Source organism: Triticum aestivum, chromosome 2B, assembly GCF_018294505.1.
Source record: "Triticum aestivum cultivar Chinese Spring chromosome 2B, IWGSC CS RefSeq v2.1, whole genome shotgun sequence".
In the NCBI taxonomy this organism is placed as follows: Eukaryota; Viridiplantae; Streptophyta; class Magnoliopsida; order Poales; family Poaceae; genus Triticum; species Triticum aestivum.
Genome location: NC_057798.1, coordinates 527,697,826 through 527,715,780, shown reverse-complemented (window position 1 = coordinate 527,715,780; position 17,955 = coordinate 527,697,826). Strand labels below are relative to the sequence as shown.

At 47.3% G+C, this 17,955-nt stretch overlaps 1 protein-coding gene across 3 annotated transcripts; it reads right to left on the bottom strand.

The window, feature by feature from the left end:
* Nucleotides 1–2,156: 2,156 nt before the first annotated feature.
* Nucleotides 2,157–7,445, bottom strand: LOC123045839 (uncharacterized). 3 transcript variants are annotated; one of them, XM_044469022.1, is made up of 4 exons: nt 6,964–7,441; nt 3,926–4,065; nt 2,540–2,612; nt 2,157–2,461 (listed from the first exon to the last, which is right to left on the bottom strand). In XM_044469022.1, the coding sequence occupies exons 1-4, from the start codon at nt 7,279–7,281 to the stop codon at nt 2,456–2,458; spliced, it is 537 nt and encodes a 178-aa protein (XP_044324957.1). In that variant the 5' UTR covers nt 7,282–7,441; the 3' UTR covers nt 2,157–2,455. The 3 variants fall into 3 exon arrangements, 2 of the variants coding, with proteins under 2 accessions (XP_044324957.1, XP_044324956.1); XR_006421609.1 differs by lacking the exon at nt 3,926–4,065 and having other exon boundaries at nt 6,964–7,420; XM_044469021.1 differs by having other exon boundaries at nt 2,157–2,612; nt 6,964–7,445.
* Between the last annotated feature and the right edge of the window lie 10,510 nt (nt 7,446–17,955).

The window sequence follows — 17,955 nt, the reverse complement described above, 5'->3', positions numbered from 1 at the left end:
ATATTGATGATTATCATGAAATAAAATGCATGATCAAACTGCATAACTTAAGTGTTCAGATCAGAGTTGTGACGGTGACAAACTAACTAAGAGCATCTCTAGCCGCACCCCCAGAACGGCCTCCCTAGGCGATTTTTTCGCGCCGGCGCCGAAAAAACGGCCCAGTCGCGCCCCCAAAGGCCCATTTTTCGCCGGCTCGGACCGAAATTGGCGCCGGCGGACCCAGCCCGAACCCGGCGCGCCGGCCGAAACGTTTTTGGCGCGAAAACCGGCGGGCCCTCCTTGGCAGCGACTCGGCTCTTCTCGCCGCTTCGTCGTCCTCATCGCCTCGGTTCCCGCGGTGAATCAATGCCAAAGCTGCCGCGCCGGTCAGCCTCCTCCATTGATGCCTCACGGGCGGCGCAGTGAAGACCGGATGACGCGCGTCCCTCGCCCGCCACGCGTACACACGGCAGCCACGCGTACGCGCGGCGCCTCCGCCTATATAAGCCGCCCCCAGCGCGCCGGTGACGCACAGACACTGCATCGCCGACGCCCGCTCCTCCCCCGTTCCTCCCTCTCCCCTCGCCGTCTCTAGTTCAGCCATGGTCGAGCGTTTCCCAGGCGATGGCGCGGCCGCGAACGGCTTCGGCCGCCGCCACCTTCACGAGGACGAAGCTCGGCTCCTCTTTGAGGCCGAGTACCCGGTCCCGCCGGACATGCGGGTGCCCGGGGCGTGGAGGATCAGCGCCGGCGGGGTCCCGGTGCCATCACCGCCCACCGGGGCGGCGTGGCATGCGGAGATTGTGCGTATCCGCGTCTCTCTGCCGCAGGCGGCGAGGGAAGGTCCACGGTACGTCCCCGACAGCCCGCTGTGGGAGCCCTACTTCCGTCGCCGCCACGCCGAGCAGCTCGAGGCCACCAACGGTGTCGTGCCCTCAGGGAGGCTCAACTCCGAAGGCCGCCGCCGATGGTGGGGCGTGCCCGGCCGCACGCTGGAGGCCGTCCTCGAGTACATCGAGGGCGGCAACACGCCCAGGCTGGAGTACCCCGCTCCACCGTCCTTCTCCCACCGGCGTGGGAGCTCGTGGACGCCGAGGCACATGGACCCGGGGGCGTCCTCCTCCTCGTCCGGCCGCTCGACCGGCTCTCCCTGCCTCCCCCCCGTCAAGCCGGAGCCCCAGGACACGCCGGTCAGCCACCGCACCCGCAGCTCCGGCGTCCGCATCGCCGACCCCTCCCCCGCCTTTGGACGCCTCAACCTCGTCAGGCCGAAGGCAGAGCCCGGCCTCCCCGCGGAGTACGAGGCCATAGCCTGGCGCGGCTTCTCTGATGAGGAGGCCCTAAAGTGGGCGCGGGACGACTACCTCCGCGACGAGATGGTCCGGCAGCACAGAGCCCTGGAGGAGATAGCCGCCCACAGGAGTGGGCGCGAGGACGAGCACGTCATGGTGATCCTCGACAGCGACGAGGACGAGGACGCCCCCGGACCGTCCAACCCGCCGCGCCAACCTGGGGAGGGGTGCAGCAGGGATGGTGGCCGCGGAGGAGGCGACGACGACGACGACGACGATGACGGCGGCGGCGGCGACTACACGCAGTTCTACAGGCGCCTCGGCATGTAGAGCTTCAAGGGCGGCGGGCGGCGAGGAGAGGTGAGGGCAACAGCGGGCCTAGTAGCGTTTTTTTTTTCTTTTGTGTAAAATATTTTAAATATGTATGAACTCGCCGAAGTTTGGTTGAATTTAGCCGTGTTTTAAACGAACTCGCCGAACGTTTTCTTTTTTTTAAACAATTAGACGCGCCTGGGGGCGGCCCTGGGGCCGGCGACTGGGGGCCAGCTCGCCCCCAGACCGGTTTTTTGCGCCGGCTCGCCCCCAGGCAGCGATTTTAGGCGCCTCCTGGGGGGCCAACGGCTGGAGATGCTCTAACAGTAGTGTGTACTACTAGAAAGCATATCTATTTCCCTAGTTGTTTGTCTGAAAACACAAGGAAAATGGTAACTAGAAAGAAAGCCGCACATAGATCACATGCATCAACTATTTTCTCATGTCAGCCATTCAAGCATCACAACCCTCTTCTAAAGGACTGCGATGGGCTAATCTCATGTTACCATATATACTTGACTAGTACAATTGAAAGTCCGAATAATTTTATTTGCGTGGACAAAAGTCAGATAATTGATATGTTTCCATGTGAGATTAAATCAAGTTACTGGGGAAAATCCATACTTTAACCGTAACAGGAGCATAACAACACATACCCAATACAAAAAGAATTGACTAGTATAGGGTCTGCACTTGTACAACTCGTGGATATACAGTACAATGGCACTCGTGATCATAACAGGAATACAATGGCACCAGTGAGCAGATAAAGAACATGCAATATGCTAGCCAGTAGTACCATTGTGGAGTAGACCCTCTCATGGGACTCGTCGAGGATGGTGTTCCTGGCCAATCGAACCCCATGCTCTTCATACCTATCTTGGGAGAAGATATTGTTAGGTGCCTGAGATGATTAAGCAGGGCAAACAGAAAAGAACCGAGAATATCTTAACTTGCTTGGCTTTGAAGAACCACATTTGCTGGAATGACCCAAGAGATGCAAGGATGCTCTCTTCAACCGAAACACTGCACTCAAATTAAAAATATGTAAGACATGCCAATGAAAATCTAAAAAGATGAATCTCAACACTACCGTCCACCTAGACAGAACCAATCTCCCTCGCACCCATTCAGACAGTAAGCATTTTTTGGCAGTGCCCCTTCCCTATGGACACGAAAAACTTTACAGTTTTACTGGAATGGCGATCAGCATGCTTTCACCAAGTTTTATACCAATTTCAGGGCAACAACTTACAACCACTCATGTAGTCAAATCAGTAAAAAAACAATTTTACTTTCCACTGGCAACAAAAGCAAACATTCGAACTGCTCTGCTTCTAACAGGATCCATTGAGGATAGTCAGTGCATACAAAGACAAGCAAATATACTAGTCTAACCTGCTTCATGGATAAAAACAACAAAACTATCTCTCAAACAAAGGAGGAATAATTGAATCCGTGTTTCTGTTGTGTTTGGCTCTGTAGAGTGGGTACGATGTTGTCTGTCCATGCCAATAGAGGAATGATTGACTAATGTGAAGGGTTAATAACCAAAGCCCACTAAATTTTAAACCTCAATTGCTAAAGTGGATAAAAAATGGTTGCATTGATTAGGCCCATGTGACAGAAAAACAGTCTCTTCTAGAAGAAGTAATAGGAAGGGCAAAGATGTCATGTCCTCTCATGATACCTCACTACACGCTCGCAACAACAGCAACTACAGCTCTGCACTGACGCACTAGTATATATACAGCAGATCACAGTCACTTTTGACTTCTCGAATATTTTTAGAACTCCTAATTAACCTATTGAAAATAGATACCCCTTGCAAAGAAATAACAAGGTGATTTTACCGCACTCATTTCAATTTGCAAACTGACATTGGAAGGTGATGTAAATATACAACAAATCATACATTTGAATTTCCAAATGGTTCGCTTCTTTTCATTCCACATGATTGTGGCAATAGAAGCTACACTGATCACATATAGGACAAGATCACATCCAGACACTTTGCCTTTGCTAAAGTCTTAATTAATCTACTGATTGCACATGAAATAAACACACTGTTAATGCTCTTGCTATATAGCTGATCTGGCAAACACAACAATAGTCGCTAAATCGAGGAACACAAGAGAAACTCCAAGTCACAACCACCAAAAGCACCTACTACAGACCGACCTGTGGTATACCCTCATCCCTTGAACTGCATTTTTTTTCCTCTCAGAAAAGAAAATGCATTTTTCCTCTTAGGAAAGAAAATGCATTTTTTCTCCCATAATAGATTGCAAGAAAACACACGCCGCCACGCATGTCAAGTGAGGCAGAAGGGCACTTACCGTTGGGAGCCTTTTGCAGTTGAAGTAGGCCTCACACCAACAGACTCGCTGGTGAAGTTCTCCCCCGCGCAAACCACATGGTGGTCTCTAGAGTATATGACTCGACAATCGTCTAGGCATGAATGAATGAATGAAATAGGCTACAACCATAAACATGGGTACTGTTTAGACTACAAGCTAAAAATATCCCACTGTCTTAGGTGCAGAAAACCTAGGAACCAGTGGCTTATTGCCAATCTTGTCAATCATCGGCTGTTGACATTTGCGGTTGTTATGCAAAATTGTTTTTTATTGGAATTATGACCCATCGACATAAAAAGAATTATATGTGTCAAGTACTCCCTCTGTAAAGAGATATAAGAGCCTTTTTAGATCACTCTTTGCAAACCTAAACGCTCTTATATTTCTTTACAGAGTGAGTAATGAACAATACAGTGGATAGTTGCTCCTATTGTATCATTAAACAAAACCATAAGACAGAATTGCTTCATTAAACAAACTTTGCCACTTGTGTTAGGATGTACAATGGGCCTATGGTGTCAGGTGTCACACAAAGACTTGTACTCTGCTCAAAGCCACAAAATGGCTAAATTTTGTGCGAACTTGATTTTTGAATATACAGTTTATTGACAGACTTGCTGCCATAATATACATTTAGTTTTGCAAATAGATAAAGTATCATATGCATGCAGTGCATAGCAGAGAGATAGATTAGGTTCTGACATTAACGAGAGATATAAATGATAAGACAACTTCATTTGTTGATCATGCTTACTCCCACATTGGTTACATTTCCAAATTTGGATTTTTCTTAGCAAGAGTGGGTCGACTACAAAATCTATTAACAAAGCTAATCAATCAGCCTTCGAAAAACAAGGGCGGATAAATCAAAGGCACAAAGTAAACATACACCCAATAGAAATATATTTTGCAAGCATAATCAAAATAATAAACTATGAACTGCAATTTCAGTACTAAACGGCAACAGATTGGTGTGGAAACTTAAAGGAAAACCATTGCCACATGTCTATGCTGGTTAAGTGACATCAATGGATAGCTCCTACATTAACTGATCGAATCCCTACAAGCAGTTTCGCCGTTATGAAATGCACATCAGCGGATGCACTCTAGCTAGGACCTCTCTGAAAAAAGTTTCAGTTTTCACACGCCTAATGTAGTGCAGTAAGCAGATTGCACGTAAGAAGTGATCAAATTCGGGACTTTCTACTCGTTATTGCAGGTACGAAATCTGCATCCCAATCCTCATTACACATACCTAGTATGCATCATGTTGGGGGCAACTTGTATGAGATCAGGCCTTGAGATGAGATCATGTGATCCAGTTATATTGGCCATTGGATTTCCATCTAGTGGTACAGGTACTGAAAATGCATCCAGATCCCTAAACGTATAAAGCATTCCCTCCGTCCAGAAATACTTGTCGCTCAAACAGATGTATCTAGCACTGAAATACGTCTACATACATCCGTTTGAGCGACAAGTATTTTCGGACGGAGGTAGTACAAGATTTAGCGACGATAATTGTACATTTGTAGTGTACGACATAATAGGTTTGAAACGGTACTGTACGTGCGAAAATACATGAAATGGACACTTCGTTCAAGTCAAAATGTGACAATATATACATAAGTAAAATATACTCCCTCCGTACGGAAATACTTGTAGGAGAAATGGACTTCGACAAGTATTTCCGGACAGAGAGAGTATTTGTAGCTCCTACTGTATACACACAATCAGCATACAAAATAAGATTATTATTTCAAACTAATGTACTGAACCCAACTCATTACAACAATACCAGTACACAAATTTGAAATGTTATATCAACGTTTGATAAGCATGATCTCATCTGTACTCTGTAGTACACAGCAGTTACACAATGCTTGTCGGCATATCCAAAAAATTGTAGTACTACACAGCAGTTACACAATGCCTGTTTACAAATGATATCAGGTGCGCAAACTTCTCTAAGATATTGGAGAGAACACAACCAGTTGATTAGAATGATTATTAGCTGATCAAATGAAGCTTAGTTGGTTAGAGGAGGTGATGTTTCAGTTGCGTAGGTCGTGATGGACCGGTTGCTGCTATGAATGTTTATTGGTCGAAGGCATATAAGTAACCGAGGAGTTGGTAAGTCTCACATGATGATGAGTTAGTTTCCAGGGAGTTACTTACATATGATAGAACAAGAAAGAAAATGAAATTAAAACTGAACATGCTAGATAAACTAGACATGAAAATAGATCACACATCAAGCTTTCTTCTCTACCAAATGATGAGATCAACATATTGGAGTTATCAGTTATGTCAATCATTGGCCATGACAAAACAAAAATTCAGTCAGGAAAAGGACACCTAATCATGAATTACAAACTTAATGGGACGAGTGGAACTTCTGTTGTTGCACACGGGGTTACCACTTTTCATAGCATGTTCTTCGTTCATATAAATCTGAATCCAGCAGGCACCTCCCCTAATCTGCGTCATGTTTGAACTGTGTCCAAATCTAAATTGGGAACTGATCTGCACCAACCAATAAGGCACCCAACAAGAAGCGGGCATAAAATTGGTGCACAAGACACAACACCACACCACATGATTTATTTGGTGCTTAGCATCGATCAAGACAGACAACTAGTTGATAAAAATGAAGATTAGTTGGTCCGAGGAGTTGGTGTTTCAATTGTGTAGGTCATGATGGATCAGCTGATGCGGCAAATGTTAATTGATCGAAGGCACACAAGTAGGTAAACGAGGATTTGCCAAGTCTCACATGATGATTGGATAGTTTTCAGGGATTTACTTACATACAGTCTATAATTGCTTCGAATCAAACATCATAGTCAAATGCTAGTCGTGGATAGGAGGTGTCCATCAGCCATGGTCGTCTGTACCCTTGCATAATCTATCTACCATAGGTAGGGAACTCAAGTGGTGGGCGTATGAAACTGCTACCGGGGGGGGGGGGGGGGGGGGGGGGGGGGGGGGGATTGAGTTGGATGAGAAGAGAATACCTTGGGGGATGAGGGAGTGGAAGAGGAGCGTCTCCGTGGAGTCCAACAACGGCCTGTTCCTCCTTCCTTCCGCGTCTCTTCCTCCTTCCTGCCATGGCGTGGGCAACGGGCGAGCAGAAGCAGCCGCCGCGTGAGCATCTCCTTCGACGGCGCGAATCCCTCCATCGCGCCCCCTGGGTTGGCACGGCACGGAGCAGGACCACCATGGAGGCTGATGTTGAAGAAGCCCCGGGCGACCATGGCGGATCTGGGTCCATGAGGTTCAAGGTGTGGTGTGCCTTGCATCCCATGAGCTTCTGGATTGAATGAGGCGGCCATCCTAGGGACTGGGCGTGCAACTGGACCCTGCCACGCATCAGATCAGAGGGCAAAATGAGTTAGTTGTTCATTTTCAGAAGTCAACAAACTGCACTTGAAGTTTCAGAGAAGCCAAAATCAGTAAATGGAATGAAGTGATATACATATATTTTGGTTTAAACCACAGTTTCTCAAAATAGACAAGAAAATCAGAGAGCATGGCTAACTCGTAGCAATTTCGAGTATTTTTTTGCAGCTCAAAATAGATTACAACATAGTATTGTTTTTCTACTAGTACAGAAACACACCCAGACTCTGACTATTTTTGCCAATCTAAACAAACATGCAAGGTTCATAGACTTATCTAGACAGTAAACAGAGGCATAAATCAATGACAAAATTGAGATACCCAAACATTATCATCAACTTTCACCCTTCCCAACTACTCCCTGTGTTCCACCACACTTAATACGGAACGGAGGCAGTGATAAAGTTGTTATGATGACACACAACACCACCAACGACAAAGGGATCAGACTTAAAACTGTCAAGGATGGAATTGATCCATCATAAAGCATGCATGTGTATGAGTGAAATTGAAGCCTTACTGGAGCATCATGAGACCACCGAGTAGTAGGGCTTGTCTGATCGCCGATCTTGCACATGTCTGAAACCTTGTCATCCTTCAAAAGATGATGCACAGGATCACATAGAGTACTAGTATGAAACAATGGAAAGAAAGCTACCTCCTCTGTTCCAAATTATAAGACGTTTTGGTAGGCTAAAATAGCCTAACAAACCGTCTTATAATTTGGGACGGAGGCAGTACAAATTTAGTTAGTGCCAACTAAGAAAACTTAATTGCAACACATGAACAAAATGAAGTTAACCCTCTCAAATGCAATTTACATTTCCAGAAACAGAAAATAGTGATGCATAATTACTGATCGTCCGGATCAGATTGCATACAAACTAGAGAATATAAACAGCCAATACCAAAAACAAAACTCAACCATCAAAACTGAAAATCATACTATAAGAATTCCATAGCAGGGATAAGAAAAACAGCTCATGTTCATATAAGAACTAAACCCCTGTTCTGTAGCACATCAACATGATCTGCTAATGTGCAGAAAACATTTTCAAGACGCATACACTTGGTAATTTCCTGCTCATATGAGCATAGCACACACACATGGGCTAGAGATGAGCACAGACCACCTACATGAGAAGGGAATTGCTGGAATCAAGGAGAGGAGCTCACTGTGGCTATTTTTGTAGCCGATGCCTGGCACGCTGAAGGCCTTGCCGTCTGAATAGGTGATGGTGTTGTACCACGAATCCTGCGGCACAAGAAGGGCGAGAAACAACAAGTTAGTTTAGCATGACAATCTGCAACAACAAAATAAAGGAAGGATGATAACCAAGAGAAACCCACAACAGTGAGCAAACTCGATCCTTTCATGAGATCATAACAACAGAGTGCAATGCAAGCAGAAGCATGGAAGAAGATATCAATTATCTACATAAGAAGTAACAAGGTGCTCCCCAGTTATGGTATGGGATTTTACATTCAGTTGTGCAACCAACAATAAGGTCGTGCATAGTGGCATTTGACTAGAAATCACCAGACAGATTGGAAACTGAGTCTGAAGTGGTATGTATTCAGTTTTCAACTTTGAGCTTTGTTCTGTTACTATCTATCAGGCTAGAAGAGATTATTGTTGGTACTCCCAACAAAAATCAGGAAAGCATCTACATCAATATATACTCTTCTTAGGAAGAAGAAAGTGCAGCCTAAATACATACATACTGTTCATAAAACAGCGTCCAATGTGAGCAGAAACAAGAATAGCATCAATCATCTATCTACATAGTAAGAGATGGCTAAGCTAGCATTACTAAAAAAAAACTGCGACTCGAGTTATGCTATGATGAAAAAACATATTCAGTTTTGAGACACCAACAGTTAAGATCCTACTCTATAGACACACACCAGCTAAACCATTATGGCTGGCCGGTCTTAAACAACGATGACCTAAAGTCAGATCCAAAATCATGGGCATCGTGCAAGATTTAATAAGACGGCGTGAAAAGAAAACCAGCGAAGCAACACCGCTGGTAAAAGCTTATCCTTGAATATAGAGATGGAGAGGGGAGATGAGGGTGACCTTCCATGGCGTCGCCCTTGTGGAGAAGGAACATACCACAAGCAGCTTCCATGGTGTCGTCCTGGTTGCTGGCACCTACAGAGATGAGACCATGGTGAGTTTGTGGAGAGGAGAACACCATGGAAGAAAGAGCAAAACACATTTTCAACACACATGCACTTGGTAATTTGCTGCTCAAATGAGCACATCACACACACATGGGCTAGAGATGAACACAGACAACCTACATGAGAAGAGAATTGCTGGAGGCAAGGAGAGGAACTGAGCATGGCTGTTTTTGTAGCCTATGCCGAACGGAACCACCACCGCCATCGCATGGAAGCAGCAGCAACAAGGTGCCTGACACACTGAAGGTCATGTTGTTTGCATCGGTGATGGTGCTGTACCAAACCGAATCCTACCACACAAGAAGGACAAGAAAAATAACAAGTTAATCTTAAGCTGAAATCCAAGAAGAAAAGAAGAAACCCACAACAGTGAGCAAACTCGGTCCTTTCATGAGATCATTGAGGGAGACCTGGATTAGGGGATCCTTGGACAGCCGGACTATATGCGTATGCCGGACTGTTGGGCTATGAAGATATAAGATAGAAGACTTCGTTCCGTGTCCGGATGGGACTCTCCTTTGCGTGGGAGGCAAGCTTGACGATTCGGATGTGAAGATTCCTTTCTCTGTAACTGACTCTGTGTAACCCTAGCCCCCTCTGGTGTCTATATAAACCGGAGGGTTTAGTCCGTAGGACAACAACAATCATAACCATAGGCTAGCTTCTAGGGTTTAGCCTCTACGATCTCGTGGTAGATCAACTCTTGTACTACTCATATCATCAAGATCAATCAAGAAGGAAGTAGGGTATTACCTCCATCGAGAGGGCCCGAACCTGGGTAAACATTGTGTCCCCCGCCTCCTGTTACCATTAGCCTTAGACGCACAGTTCGGGACCCCCTACCCGAGATCCGCCGGTTTTGACACTGACATTGGTGCTTTCATTGAGAGTTCCACTGTGACATCGAAGATAGGGTTGATGGCTCGCCTTGTTATCAAGGACAACATCACCTCTAGGGGAGATCTAGCCTCAGGGAGTCACATCGCCGCTCTGGGAGTCGCTTTGGACTATGATCAGATTGGGCTTAAACCCGATCAGAGAGAGATTGAATCTCCGCCGATCACCCATCACATAGCGGTGGTGGAGGAGCGATCCAACAACTCTTCCCACATATTGAGGACGAAATATGTCCAGATTTCCAAGCTCACCAAGCCATATACATGCCCACGGGAAGACGCGCCCCGAACTCCGAACTTAGAATCGGACTGTGGGCCAGAAAAATTGGTTTAGACCTTGGAGTCCGAACTATTAAGTTCGGAAACTCCTCAAGCTCTGGGTCACGAATTTGATCTGGGTCCGGACTTAAATCCACCCACCCGCCCAGACTCAAGCGATCTTTCTCGCATCAGACAACAGTCCCAAGAGACCGTACATCACTTTTGGGCCAGATTCCTCATCGTCAAGGACAAGGTCAAGGACTGCTGCGATGAAGACGCAATCTCATTATTCTGCAAAAATTGCACAGACAAGGGACTTCTCAACGCCATAAATCGCCGTCACATATCACGCTTCAGTGACTTGGTGATCATAGTACATAAGTACTGCGCGATGGAAAGCGCCTGGAAAACTCAGGCAGCCTTTTGGGACCCACTGGCTCTCGCTAAACCCCTCGTCCGAACAAAAAGGGTGTACCCTCGTAGGTCGCCCAATCCAATCGCGAAGAAATCGAAGCCCACTTCAGGGCGCGCAACTGTTTTGGAGGGATGGCTCGATAGGCCATGCAAAATGCACACCACAACGGATACCATACCAACACACAACCTTAGAGCATGTTGGATACTTCGGCAGGTGGCCAAGAGCGGCGAGGATCTCCTCATAAGAACACCACAGAGCAACATCCCGCAGAACACACCGCTACAATATTGACAGTCTTCGAGACTTTTGCCTCAGGTAATAGGCGCAAGAGAGCACTCCGCGGCCTCGCCGAAGTCTGCCAAGTCGCAGCAGTAAACCCCTGGAACGACACGGCCATAACTTTCAGCGCCAGTGACGAACCGCAATTTAGAACAGTCCGGGCACTAGCCGCTTTGGTCCTCAGTCCAATCGTGGACGACTTTCGGCTTACCAAAGTGCTCATGGATGGTGGTAGCGGACTAAACCTCATTTACGAGGAAACTCTCAACAAAATGGAAATAGACGGGAGCCGCATTGAGCAAAGCAGCACAACCTTTCGAGGAATTATTCCTAGCCGGGAGGCAAGATGCGCTGGAAAATCACACTCGATGTGGTATTCGGCACGCCGGAGAACTATCGGTCCGAAGAGATAACCTTTCAGGTGGCCCCCTTCACCAGTAGATATCTCGCCTTGTTAGGGCAGGATGCATTCGCGAGCTTCCAAGCTATACCCCATTACGGGTACATGAAGCTCAAAATGCCGGGGCCCAATGGAATCATCACCCTCGCCAGTGATCCGGACACAGCACTCCGCGCCGAAAATAAAACAGCTGCCTTGGCCCTCGAAGCATTGTCTGAAGCCCTCGCAGCCGAAGAATTAACCGCATTACTCTCCATAGTGGATAGGGACGAGGATCCCTTCCCCCTCCCACGCATTGATCAGATCATCGATGCCACCGCGGGACACGATTCATTGTGTTACCTCGACGCATACTCCGGATACCATCAAATCAAGATGGCGGAGTCCGGTCAAGCTGCAACGGCATTTATAACCCCATACGGTCCTTTCTGCTTCAACACTATTCCTTTTGGGCTCAAAAACGCCGGTGCCACCTACCAACACATGATTCAAACATGCCTAGAAAAACAAATCAGCAAAACAGTTGAAGCGTACATCGACGACGTAGTCATCAAGACCAGACACACTGAGTCTTGAATAGACAATCTAGGCTCACGTTCGATAACCTCCGAACATATGACATTAAGCTCAATCCGGAAAAAATGTGTTTTCGGCGTTCCCGCAGGAAAGCTGTTAGGCTTCATCATTTCAAATAGAGGAATCGAAGCAAACCCAGCCAAAATCCGAGTTTTGTCACAATTGGATACCCCAACATATCTCAAACAAATCCAGAAGCTAACTGGATGCGTGGCAACTCTAAGCCGCTTTATCTCCAGATTAGGAGAAAAGGCTCTGCCACTTTATCGCCTTCTTCGACAAACTGAACACTTCGAGTGGACGGACGCGGCGACGGCCAGACTGGAGGAAATAAAGGCTCTTTTAGCGAGCAACCCAATCCTGGCCGCGCCAAACGTTGGCGAACCCATGTTGTTATACATAGCCGCAACACACCAAGTTGTGAGTGCGGTGCTCGTCGTTGAACGAGAGGAGGACGGACACAAATTCCCTGTTCATAAGCCGGTATACTATGTATCCACCGTCCGCACACCATGCAAATCCCGGTACCCACAGTATCAGAAAATAGCATACACGGTCTTCATGGCATCCCGGAAACTACGACACTACTTTCAAGAGTGTTCAATCACGGTGGCCTCCGAAGTACCACTTAATGACATAATAAACAACCGCGATGCCACGGGCCGGATTGCTAAGTGGGCCATAGAGCTCCTCCCATTTGAAATCACATATAAACCACGACGAGCAATTAAATCCCAAGTACTGGCGGACTTCATCGTCGAATGGACAGAGGCCGAACTCCCTAAAGAGTACGGCGCATACTCCAACTGGATGATGCACTTCAACGGCTCTAAAATGCTGGCAGGTCTTGGGGCAGGTGTTGTCTTAACATCTCCCACGGGAGATACATTCCAATACGTACTCCAAATATTATACACAGACTCTAACAATGCAGCCGAATACGAGGCTCTGTTACATGGTCTTTGGATGGTCGTCTCCATGGGCATTCAGCGCCTAGAAGTGCGTGGGGATTCAAATCTCGCAATATCTCAAATAAATGGAGACTTTGATGCCAAAGATCCGAAAATGGCGGCATATCGTAATGTTGTCCTTTAGATGTCAGCTCGGTTCAAGGGGCTCGAATTTCATCACGTGGTCCGAGAAAACAATCAAGCGGCCGATGTCCTCGCCCGCATCGGCGCTAAGCGTGACCTTGTCCCACCCAACATCTTTTTGGAAAGGCTTTTCAAGCCATGCATCCGTGGTGTGGGAAGGGGAGACCGGCAACATCAGTTCGGATCCGACCACAACCCCAGATTCCGAACACACAGACATAATCGGGGGCTCTGCCACCGAAATAACACGGCCCATCTCATCATGGTTGTTATCGCCCCATGGACCGAACCCTTCTTGGCCTACCCTAATAGGCACGAACTCCCTGAGGACCAAAACGAGGCACGCTGCATTATCCAGCGCTCTAAAGCCTACAAGGTCCATGAGGGAGAGCTTTATAAGAAAAGCGCTACCGGGGTACTTCAAAGATGTATCTCCGAAGAGGAAGGGCGGCAGCTCTTGGTTGAAATTCATGCCGGCCTCGGCGGTCACCACGCCGCAGCTCGGGCCCTTGTAAGCAAGGCCTTCCGTACAGGCTTTTATTGGCCGACGGCCCGAGCAGACGCACAAGACCTTGTCCAACATTGCGCCGGATGCCAGCTTTTCGCCAACCAAAGCCATATGCCACCCACTGCCCTACAAAAAGTCCCCATAACTTGGCCTTTCGCGGGCTGGGGGCTCGATATGGTTGGACCCCTTAAAGGAGGAAGCCATAAGAAAAGGTACTTGTTGGTCATGGTGGACAAATTCACCAAATGGATAGAAGCCAAACCAGTCAAAATGGCCGAATCCGGACCCGTGATAGACTTCATATCGGGTGTAGTACACCGTTACGGTGTCCCCCACAGCATCATCACTGACAATGGCTCCAATTTCACGGTTGATGAGGTGAAAACTTGGTGCGGCAAGATGGGCATTAAGCTCGATTACGCCTCCGTCCATCACCCCCAAAAGAATCAGACTAGTGTGATCCTTAAAAGAATCAGACACGCACTAGGTCGAGGAGCTTGACTCCGTACTCTGGGGGCTGCGGACCACGCCAAATCGCACTACCGGATACACACCCTTCTTCATGGTGTACGACGCAGAGGCTGTGCTGCCCTGCGATATTATTCATGACTCACCTCGAGTGCGCATGTACGAAGAGAGAGAGGCCGAGCTCGATCGGTAGGACATTTTAGATGCCCTGGAAGAGGAGCGCGACGTCGCCAAGGCCCGTTCCGCATTCTATCAACAACAGGCTCGCAGGTATCAAAGCAGAGAAGTACGGGCTAAGACTTATAATATTAGCTCTCTTCGCACCTTTCCTTTTTGAAAAGCTCTAAAGCTCTATCGTGGCTAGATTACACACTTGTAACACACTAATCTTCAAGTATGTGCGCTCATTGTACCTGGGGGCTTCTTATACAGAAGCTTAACATAATTATCTTCTGGGCATCAATCCCACTACATATGTGTTCTTTTTCCATATGTACCTTTTCTTCGCCATTATATGCATCGATATGACTTAAGTTTTGGCCAAGCTGGGTTGCCTGGCTCCTGTGCTTATGCCCTACGTTCCCGTTAATTCAGCTAGGGCATAAAGGAAGCACCTCTGCGATTGTTACTGCCGGGTACTCCAGACGTGTACCTCAGACTGGGTGAAGCCGAAAGCTAGCATTCTTAAGGGAATGCTCGGTCAGTGGACTAAAGATGTTTTTTACCTATCAAAATATAAACCCCCAAATGTTTCACATACTGCACTTTTTTATCACAGTTCGGACATGCACGTTAATGCATTCGTACCCAGGGAAAGGAACCCTTAACGGAACTATTATCTCTGGAAGATGTTTCTTACTAACCATGTAATATAACATAGCTAGTTGGGTACTTGTCTGTTCAAGCAATTATGACCCCTATGCCTGTTGGGGAACATAGCAGAAATTCAAAATTTTCCTACGTGTCACCAAGATCTATCTATGGAGAAACCAGCAACGAGGGGAAGGAGAGTGCATCTACATACCCTTGTAGATCGCTAAGCGGAAGCGTTCAAGAGAACGGGGTTGAAGGAGTCGTACTCGTCGTGATCCAAATCACCGGAGATCCTAGTGCCGAACGGACGGCACCTCCGCGTTCAACACACGTACAGCCCGGTGGCGTCTCCCATGCCTTGATCCAGCAAGGAGAGAGGGAGAGGTTGAGGAAGACTCCATCCAACAGCAGCTCAACGGCGTGGTGGTGATGGAGGAGCGTGGTAGTCCTGCAGGGCTTCGCCAAGCACCTACGGGAGAGGAGGAGGTGTCACGGGAGGGAGGGAGGCGCCAGGGCTTCTGGTATGGATGCCCTCCATCCCCTCCACTATATATAGGGGCAAGGGAGAGGGGGGAGGCGCAGCCTTGCCCCTTCCTCCAAGGAAGGGGTGCGGCCAAGAGGGGGGAGGAGTCCATCCTCCCCAAGGCACCTCGGAGGTGCCTTCCCCCTTTAGGACTCTCCCCTTTTTTTCTTCTCTTGGCGCATGGGCCTCTTGGGGCTGGTGCCCTTGGCCCATATAGGCCAAGGCGCACCCCCTACAGCCCATGTGGCCCCCCGGGGCAGGTGGACCCCCCCCGGTGGACCCCCGGACCCCTTTCGGCACTCCCGGTACAATACCGATAAAGTGCGAAACTTTTCCGGCGACCAAAACAGGACTTCCCATATATAAATATTTACCTCCGGACCATTCCGGAGCTCCTCGTGACGTCCGGGATCTCATCCGGGACTCCGAACAACATTCGGTAACCACATACAAACTTCCTTTATAACCCTAGCGTCATCGAACCTTAAGTGTGTAGACCCTACGGGTTCGGGAGACATGTAGACATGACCGAGACGTTCTCCGGTCAATAACCAACAGCGGGATCTGGATACCCATGTTGGATCCCACATGTTCCACGATGATCTCATCGGATGAACCACGATGTCAAGGACTCAATCGATCCCGTATACAATTCCCTTTGTCTAGCGGTATAGTACTTGCCCGAGATTCGATCGTCGGTATACCGATACCTTGTTCAATCTCGTTACCGGCAAGTCTCTTTACTCGTTCCGTAACACATCATCCCGTGATCAACCCCTTGGTCACATTGTGCACATTATGATGATGTCCTACCGAGTGGGCCCAGAGATACCTCTCCGTTTACACGGAGTGACAAATCCCAGTCTCGATTTGTGCCAACCCAACAGACACTTTCGGAGATACATGTAATGCACCTTTATAGCCACCCAGTTACGTTGTGACATTTGATACACCCAAAGCATTCCTACGGTATCCGGGAGTTGCACAATCTCATGGTCTAAGGAAAAGATACTTGACATTAGAAAAGCTTTAGCATACAAACTACACGATCTTTGTGCTAGGCTTAGGATTGGGTCTTGTCCATCACATCATTCTCCTAATGATGTGATCTCGTTATCAACGACATCCAATGTCCATAGCCAGGAAATCATGACTATCTGTTGATCACAACGAGCTAGTCAACTAGAGGCTCACTAGGGACATATTGTGGTCTATGTATTCACACGTGTATTACGATTTCCGGATAATACAGTTATAGCATGAATAAAAGACTATTATCATGAACAAAGAAATATAATAATAACACTTTTATTATTGCCTCTAGGGCATATTTCCGACAGTCTCCCACTTGCACTAGAGTCAATAATCTAGTTCACATCGCCATGTGATTAACACTCACAGGTCACATCACCATGTGACCAACATCCAAAGAGTTTACTAGTGTCACTAAACTAGTTCACATCATCATGTGATTAAGACTCAATGAGTTCTGGGGTTTGATCATGTTCTGCTTGTGAGAGAGGTTTTAGTCAACGGGTCTGAACCTTTCAGATCCGTGTGTGCTTTACAAATCTCTATGTCATCTCCTAGATGTAGCTACCACGTTCTATTTGGAGCCATTCCAAATAACTGTTCCACTTGGAGCTATTCTAAATTGTTGCCCCATTATACGTATCCGGTATGTCTACTCAAAGCTATCCGGATAGGTGTTAAGCTTGCATCATCGTAACTCTTTACGTCGAACTCTTTATCACCTCCATAACCGAGAAAATTCCTTAGTCCACTAGTTACTAAGGATAACTTTGACCGCTGTCCTGTGATCCATTCTTTGGATCACTCTTGTACCCCTTGACTGACTCATGGCAAGGCACACTTCAGGTGCGGTATACAGCATAGCATACTGTAGAGCCTACGTCTTAAGCATAGGGGATGACCTTCGTCCTTTCTCTCTATTCTGCCGTGGTCGAGCTTTAAGTCTTAACTTCATACCTTACAACTCAGGCAAGAACTCCTTCTTTGACTGATCCATCTTGAACACCTTCAAGATCATGTCAAGGTATGTGCTCATTTGAAAGTATCATTAAGCATTTTGATCTATCCTTATAGATCTTGATGCTCAATGTTCAAGTAGCTTAATCCAGGTTTTCCATTGAAAAACACCTTTCAAATAACCCTATATGC